Genomic DNA, 7,221 nt, shown 5'->3' on the forward strand with positions numbered 1-7,221 from the left:
TGGTGCTTTTGAACTGTGGTGTTGGAGAAGACTGTTGAGAGTCCCTTAGACTGCAAGGAGATCCAACCAGTCCATTCTAAAGGAGATCAGCCCTGGGATTTCTTTGGAAGGAATGATGCTAAAGCTGAAACTCCAGTACTTTGGCCACCTCATGCGAAGAGTTGACTCATTGGAAAAGACTCTGATGCTGGGAGGGATTGGGGGCAAGAGGAGAAGGGGACAACAGAGGATGAGATGGCTGGATGGCATCACTGACTTGATGGACATAAGTCTGAGTGAACTCCGGGAGTTGGTGATGGACAGGGAGGCCTGGCGTGCTGCGATTCATGGGGTCTCAAAGAGTCGGACACGACTGCGCGACTCATCTCTCTCTGAAAGCTATAAGAATAGATAATATACCCTTCTTTATTTATGCAAAAGGGACCACATTAAGCAGACTGTTCATACCTTTTCTTTTCTTTTAATTATATTTTGCAAATAGGCAGGTCAGGAGCTACCTTATTTTTAAAGGCTGTATAGCATTCCGTTGTACGGATTCTTTGATTCATCATGTGTTTAATGAATTGAGGGCCAACAAGCGAACAGTGCCTGGCTTTTTTTTTTAGTTACTTGGGACACAGCAGTGGGCAAAACCAACCAAGTCCTTGTTCTCAACAAACTGACTTTTGTGAGAAAATTGGCAATAAATACGTAGCATGAAGTTGGATAGTTATAAATTGCCAGTGCAGAAAAGGACACTTGAAGATTGATCAGGGACCCTTTCAGAGGAGGTGCAATTCAAGCCCATTCCTGAGGAAAGTGAGGAGTGAGCATGTGCCGATTTGAGGAAACATGTTTCCTGCAGGAGCAACTGCAGGGGTGAAGGCATGGAGGTAGGAACCTGCCTAGTAAATAATGGGAAAAAACTGAGTAAGCGAGGGAGAGAGCAGAGGGTTCTGCAGAAGTTCAGATCCACAGGGCATTGTGAGAACTTCGGGATTTACAATGAGTGGAACAGGAGCTATTCGAGGGTTTTGAGCAGAGAGGAGACACGGTCTGACTTAAGTTTTAACAAAATTACCTTGGCGCCCAGGCTGCTTGTGTGGACACACCAAAATCAGTGTACCGTTTCTGAGTTTCCGTCTCTCCTGCCCACACTGCTAAAGAGCTTCCCTCGCAGATCTCAGTGTATGGGGGTGGGGCAGAGCTGTAGGTGAGCTCTTAGCAGTGCAGTTGTCGACTCTGGATTTGTCAAATCCTCTCCCCACAAAGCTTAACCTTTCTCATCTTTAATTTCCTGGTAAATTAAAAGTTACAATGGTATTCTCCACCTCGGAGTATTTGGGGATCTTCAGATGGAATGTTGGATTTGAACTGGTATAAACTAAGGAGCGGCACGCCAAGAGTTGATTGGAGTGACTGGACTAACAGCCTTCTTGGAGAGCTTTTATGGCCAAGGTTTCCTGGGGTCTTGCCTTTTTTTTATTTCCCTGTGGCTTCCTTGCTCAGTCTGATTTTGGAGATAAAAGGTTTCCTCCCTTTGTTGACACCGTTGATTTTGCAGAGGACAACAGCCCTTCAGATTGTTTTTCTGGAGTGGGATGGGGGTGGGGGCTCGGGTTTAGGGTGTTACTTCAGGGCCCTCCCTGGACCATGGTGGACAACTTCTTATACTTTGATTAGTCATCTTCTGAAGGACTAAAATGTGGAAAATTTTCAAGGTGACTGGAGGCTGTAGCCTGCAGGTTAAATGTTGAGAAGCCCGGATTGCTGGGAGCACTTTATTTTCAGAAATGGGAGCCTGTGAGCGGAACAAAGGAGGGGGGTGCAGGGCAAGAGTAGGAGGGTGGGGTTTCCCAGGGCTCCTGAGGGGAGGGGCTTGACAGCCCCTCCGCAAGCCACTTGGCAACTGTAGAGGCTGAACTGCTTAGTCCATCTGCGTTTGCTTCCGGAGGGCTGACCTTCTGGGGCAGGCTGTCCTGTGTGGAGACAAGAATGCTCTGTAATCCGCCCTAACCGGTGCTGTGACCACTGGGCCTGCGTGGCTCCTGAGCACTTGGAACAGCTGGTGCAGCTGAGGAACAGAACACTACATTTCCTTTCATTTTAGTTCATTAACAGTTAAAGAAAGGAATTCCCTGGAGATCCAGTGGTTAGGACTTGGCACTTTCACTAACGAGGGCCTGGGTTCCATCCCTGGTCAGGGAACTAAAATCCCACAAGCCACGTGGCAAGGCCAAAAAAGAAAAAGTTAAAGAGCCTCATGTGTTTGGTGGTTACAGATGGCACAGTGGCAGCTTTGGGCTGTTACCCCTGTGCCCGCCTGACCTTGAACTCCCCCACTTGGCTCCAGGAGTCTTGGCCTTATTTCCTCAGATGAGTCACCCCCTCCCCAAGTCCAGACAGTCTTTTCTTTTGTCTGTAACTTCATCTATACTTTCTGGAGGGGCCAATGCTTGTGTGGCACCTAAAGTGAAGTGAAATTTGCTCAGTTGTGTCAGACTCTTGGCGATCCCATGGACTGTAGCCCGCCAGGCTCCTCTGTCCATGGAATTCTCCAGGCAAGAATCCTGGAGTGGGTTGCCATGCCCTTCTCCAGGGATCCTCCCGACCCAGGGATTGAACCCAGGTCTCCCACATTGCAGGCAGATTCTTTGCCGTTGGAGCTGCTCAGGAATCTGCCAAAAAACGCCGCCTAGAACGTGCTGCCTTGTTCCCCTCATCTCCTTCCTGCCTGGCTGCACCGAGATCACGCCTAGTGAGCTGAGTCTGTGCGTTCCCTTTGTCGTCCCTGCCACTTAAGTTGTGCCCATTGAATACTTCCTGCCAGCGGATTGATTGATTTGCCCTTTCTGACTGATTTTTCTCTTCTCCCAGGTGCCTTGAAGAAGGGTCTCACAGCCGAGCAGGTCCGGGCCGACTTCATGACTCTGGGTAGGTGGCCACCCCAGGTTCCTCAGGTGACAGGCCCTGTGGCCCTTCCCCGTGGTCATGTCTGCCTTCTGTTCTCTTCCAGGTCTCAGTGAGGAGAAAGCCATCTACTTTTCTGAAAAGGTATCAGAATCCCTCTTAATCAAAGTGAATTAAGATTGTTTGCTTTTATTTCCTGAAAACATACAAATGGAAAACGACCAAGGAAAAACCATCAATCATCTTATGTCATTTCCCAGCTTACAGTTTTCACTCGGTTTCATGCAGATGACATACATGCCTGAAAACACTACTTAGTGCACCTAATATTTTCCCTCTGATTTGACTAAATATAAATATCATACAGTTTTTGTTCCAACCTGGATTAAATCTTGGAATAAAGGAAGATTCCCGCTGCCCCTCTCGACCTGGATCTGTGCACACAGGCCGAGCCCGTGCCTCTGCACTCTGCCCACTGTCTGTGTAAAGACTAAACGTTGCATTGGGGGCGGAATAAAGAGGGTTTTTTCTTTTCTTTCCATTGTGATGACTTTGGCTTTCTGCTTTTGTTCCAGTGGAAGCAGAACGCCCCCACCCTTGCTCGATGGGCCGTAGGTCAGACTCTGATGATTAACCAGCTTGTAGATATGGAATGGAAATTTGGAGGTAACCAGTTAGAGCCAGTCCTGGGTCACTTGGATGATGCAGGGTTGGGTGGCAGAGGCTCTCAGATGACTTCAATGGAGAAGCGGGATCCTTGGTCCCCTAAGATTGTTGGGTCCAGCAGCTGCTTCCCTGTGTCACTGTCCACATTCAGCAGCTCTTTCTACCCACGGCTGTCCGTGAGTTCACTTCCTGAAAAGCACATTCTCCTGTCTTCATCCTGGCCCCCACATGGCTCCTGCTTTAAAACTTACAAGATTGGGCTCTTCAGAGTTAGTCCTCAACCAGTCACTTACTATTTTTTTCTTTTGTGTCACAGTGACGTCTGGGAGCAGCGAACTGGAAAAAGTAGGAAGTATTTTTTTACAAGTAAGTCTTTTTCTGATCTCTGAAAATTGGGAGATTTTTGACTTGGTTATAAAGTATTACATCTACATTTTACAATGAAAAGTGAAAGTGAAGTCGCTCAGTAGTGTCCGACTCTTTGCGACCCTGTGGACTGTAGCCCACCAGACTCCTCCATCCATGGGATTCTCCAGGCAATAATACTGGAGTGGGTTGCCATTTCCTTCTCCAGGAGATCTTCCCAACCCAGAGATCGAACCCAGGTCTCCCACATTGCAGGCAGATGCTTTAACCTCTGAGCTACCAGGGAAGCGCTCACATTCTACAATATTCTAATGCAGTTACTCACTCAGTCGTGTCCAACTCTTTGCGACCCCATGGACTGTAGCCCACCAGGCTCCTTTATCCTTGGGATTTCCCAGGCAAGAATACTAGAGTGGGTTGCCATTCCCTCCTCCAGGGGATCTTCCCCACCTGGGGATTGAACCTGGGTCTCCTGCATTGCAGGCAGATTCTTTACCATCTAAGCCATCAAATCTACCTTGGGTTTCTTTACTATCCAGTTAAACCAATGTTCCACTGAAGTGCCTTGTGTATTTCAGAGCAATGTGGTCAGCCAAAGATGTGGTTACTAACATGCTTACTTTCAGATGAATAAGATCTGGATATCGTTCTTCAAAGTTTTGATTGTTCCTGTCATCATGGGAATTGTTAGAAGTTTTGGTGTTGGACAATCTAGACAGCTCTCAAGTAACTCTCAAGACACTGGATGGTTTAATGTTTCTGTGAAAGTTCAGGTTTCAGGAATTTCAATGCCCAATTGTCATCGTTTTAATTTAAATATTTTATTTCTTTTTTTCCTTTTTTGGCTCAGTTAAAGTTGGTGGTTAAGAAAGGAAATCAAACTGAAAATGTATACATAGGTGAGTCCAGATTCCCATTTGAATCCTTCCACTTTTTCCATGTTTTCTTTAGTCCTTAGGCTCCTGAGTGTGTGTTACTCGCTCAGTCATGCCCGACTCTTTGCAACCCCATGAACCGCAGTGCACCCGGCTCCTGTGTCCATGAGATTGTCCAGGCAAGGATACTGGAATGGGTTGCCATTTCCTTCTCCTTAGGCTCCTGAAGCCCACCACTGATCATTTTTCCATAAAAAAAGTCATAATTAGACTGTGGAATCTCCATTTTTCCACCTTTGCTCTCCTAAATGATAAGCCATTAGCAAGTTGGAGACCCCATAGTCAATGAACTTTTTGCTAAAGGGAAAGTGTGGGGTAGGAAAGTCACTCAGTTGTGTCTGACTCTTTGCGACCCCTGAACTATACAGTCCACGGAATTCTCCAGGCCAGAATACTGGAGTGGGTAGCCTTTCCCTTCTCCAGGGGATCTTCCCAACCCAGGGATCGAACCCAGGTGTCCCGCATTGCAGGAGGATTCTTTACCAGCTGAGCCACAAGGGACGCCCAAGAATACTGGAGTGGGTAGCCTATCCCTTCTCCAGCAGGCCTTCTGACCCAGGAATCAAACTGGGGTCTCCTGCATTGCAGGCAGATTCTTTTCAAACTGAGCTATCAGGGAAGCTTGGGGTAGGAACGGTGAATATCTAAGAGCAAGAAGCTCTGGGGCTATGGGAATCACATCAGCTGTCCTGAATGGCACTCTTTTCATCCCTTTGTGTTGGGGAGTTAATGCCATTTAAAATCCCCCCTCCACTTTTTTTTTTTTTTAAATGGAGCTGAGAACTTTCTGTGTTCAAGGCTTCAGTTCTTTATTATGATCAATTACCCATCCAGAACTGCTTAGAGGTATTAAGTCAAAAAATAAAAAGGAAGTCGCTGGGTGGAAATTCATTTTCTTGGGTGATTCTGTGGAGTTGGAAACATTTACCTGAAGCCGCGTTTTCTCTCCCCAGAATTAACCTTGCCTCAGTTCTACAGCTTCCTGCACGAGATGGAGCGAGTCAGAACCAGCATGGAGTGTTTCAGCTGATTTCTGTCCCTGCCTTGCATCTCCACCCCCACCCCCCACCCCCTCCTCCTCTTTCCCAGTGACCCACTCTGAGAGGCTGCTGGGCTCCCAGGCCTGTGGCCTCTCCTCTGGGCCTGCCTGCCTCTTGGGAGCCCGTGTGCAAAGTTTCTGAAAAACAAAGGATTAAGTACTGAAGGAGCCCGGACATGATGACCCTGAAGAGTCTTCATGAGGCACCCTCCACCACATATCTCCCAGGTCACTGTTTAGATATTCAGAAAGGTGATTGCATCTCAGATGCAGGGGAGGAAGTAAGTCAAGTCACCTCCCCTTCAAAGCTCCAGAGTACACAAATGGTCTGTTGCTCAAGATACCAACACTGATGACCTTCCCCACAAGACAGCAAGGGCTTGTTTATGACTAAGGAAGAGGTGGATTTCATGAATGACCCAAAGGAAGCTCCCAGCAGAGTTCCTACAGTTTGTGGTGGTGGGGCCTTGCTGATCGGTCTTTAGTGGACACCTGTGTAAAAGTATGGGCTGGGTCTGCTCTGAAAAAAAAAAAACAGGCTTCACTTCAGGTTTTGCCCCGTTGTGGGTAATGAGGCGGACCTTTTGAGGTTATTTCAGCTTGTTTTGGTTCAAGCTGACCTTCTGTGGTGGTTAGCTGAAGAATAAAGATTCTGAAGAACAGGTCTGCATCCGGTTGTCTCTGTGCGTGAATTAAAGAGTCATTTGCCTTGCAGAGAACTAGTGCTCTCATCTTCAAAAATTATCTTCCTGGTTTTAGTGAGGGCCCTGGGGCTTCAATGAAATTCGCTGTAGTCCCAAGTGGGTGTTTGTAAGAGCAGTTCAGGGGAGACTCAGGTCAAAAATATGAAAAGTGGAGTAGATGAATACTTTGTGTTCAGATAACTTTAGTACCAACCTGGCATGTGACTTCTCCTCCTACCTCTCCCCTCTGCCTCAGAAATTTTTTAAAGTCCTGAATGGATAATACATGCCCATGATTCGAAAAATACAGTGTAAAGTAATTCCTTCTGCTGCCCACTTCCCACTTAGCTAGTTCCCCTCCCTGTAGAGAAGTCCTGTCTTTAGTTTATTCTGTGATCATGCATTTGCAAATATATAGGCACAGAATTTGACTTTTCTTCCCACACAAATGGTAGCATCCTATATACACAGCATCCTGCATCTTGCTCTTTCCCACCTCATTTGGAAATCACATCAGAACAAAGAGAGTAGCCTCATTCTTTGTAACAAATGGATGGTTTATTTAACCGCTTTCCTGCTGATGGGTATTTAGGTGCTTTCCATTCTTCTCTTATGAATGATGCTACAACTGAATTTTTAAAAA

At 46.8% G+C, this 7,221-nt stretch overlaps 1 protein-coding gene across 3 annotated transcripts in view; it reads left to right on the forward strand.

The window, feature by feature from the left end:
• Positions 1 to 6,560, forward strand: part of COMMD7 (COMM domain containing 7) — a 28,230-nt gene extending 21,670 nt beyond the window's left edge. Inside the window, exons 4-9 of one of the 3 annotated variants that reach the window (XM_027558812.1) lie at positions 2,857 to 2,913; positions 2,996 to 3,033; positions 3,465 to 3,555; positions 3,872 to 3,921; positions 4,772 to 4,820; positions 5,810 to 6,560. In XM_027558812.1, the coding sequence (XP_027414613.1) occupies positions 2,857 to 2,913; positions 2,996 to 3,033; positions 3,465 to 3,555; positions 3,872 to 3,921; positions 4,772 to 4,820; positions 5,810 to 5,886 (362 nt within the window). In that variant the 3' untranslated portion in view covers positions 5,887 to 6,560. The remainder of the gene's footprint in view (positions 1 to 2,856; positions 2,914 to 2,995; positions 3,034 to 3,464; positions 3,556 to 3,871; positions 3,922 to 4,771; positions 4,821 to 5,809) is intronic. The other 2 variants (XM_027558813.1, XM_027558814.1) reach the window with 2 other exon arrangements.
• Positions 6,561 to 7,221: the final 661 nt, after the last annotated feature.

This window comes from Bos indicus x Bos taurus, chromosome 13 (genome assembly GCF_003369695.1).
Source record: "Bos indicus x Bos taurus breed Angus x Brahman F1 hybrid chromosome 13, Bos_hybrid_MaternalHap_v2.0, whole genome shotgun sequence".
NCBI lineage: Eukaryota > Metazoa > Chordata > Mammalia > Artiodactyla > Bovidae > Bos > Bos indicus x Bos taurus.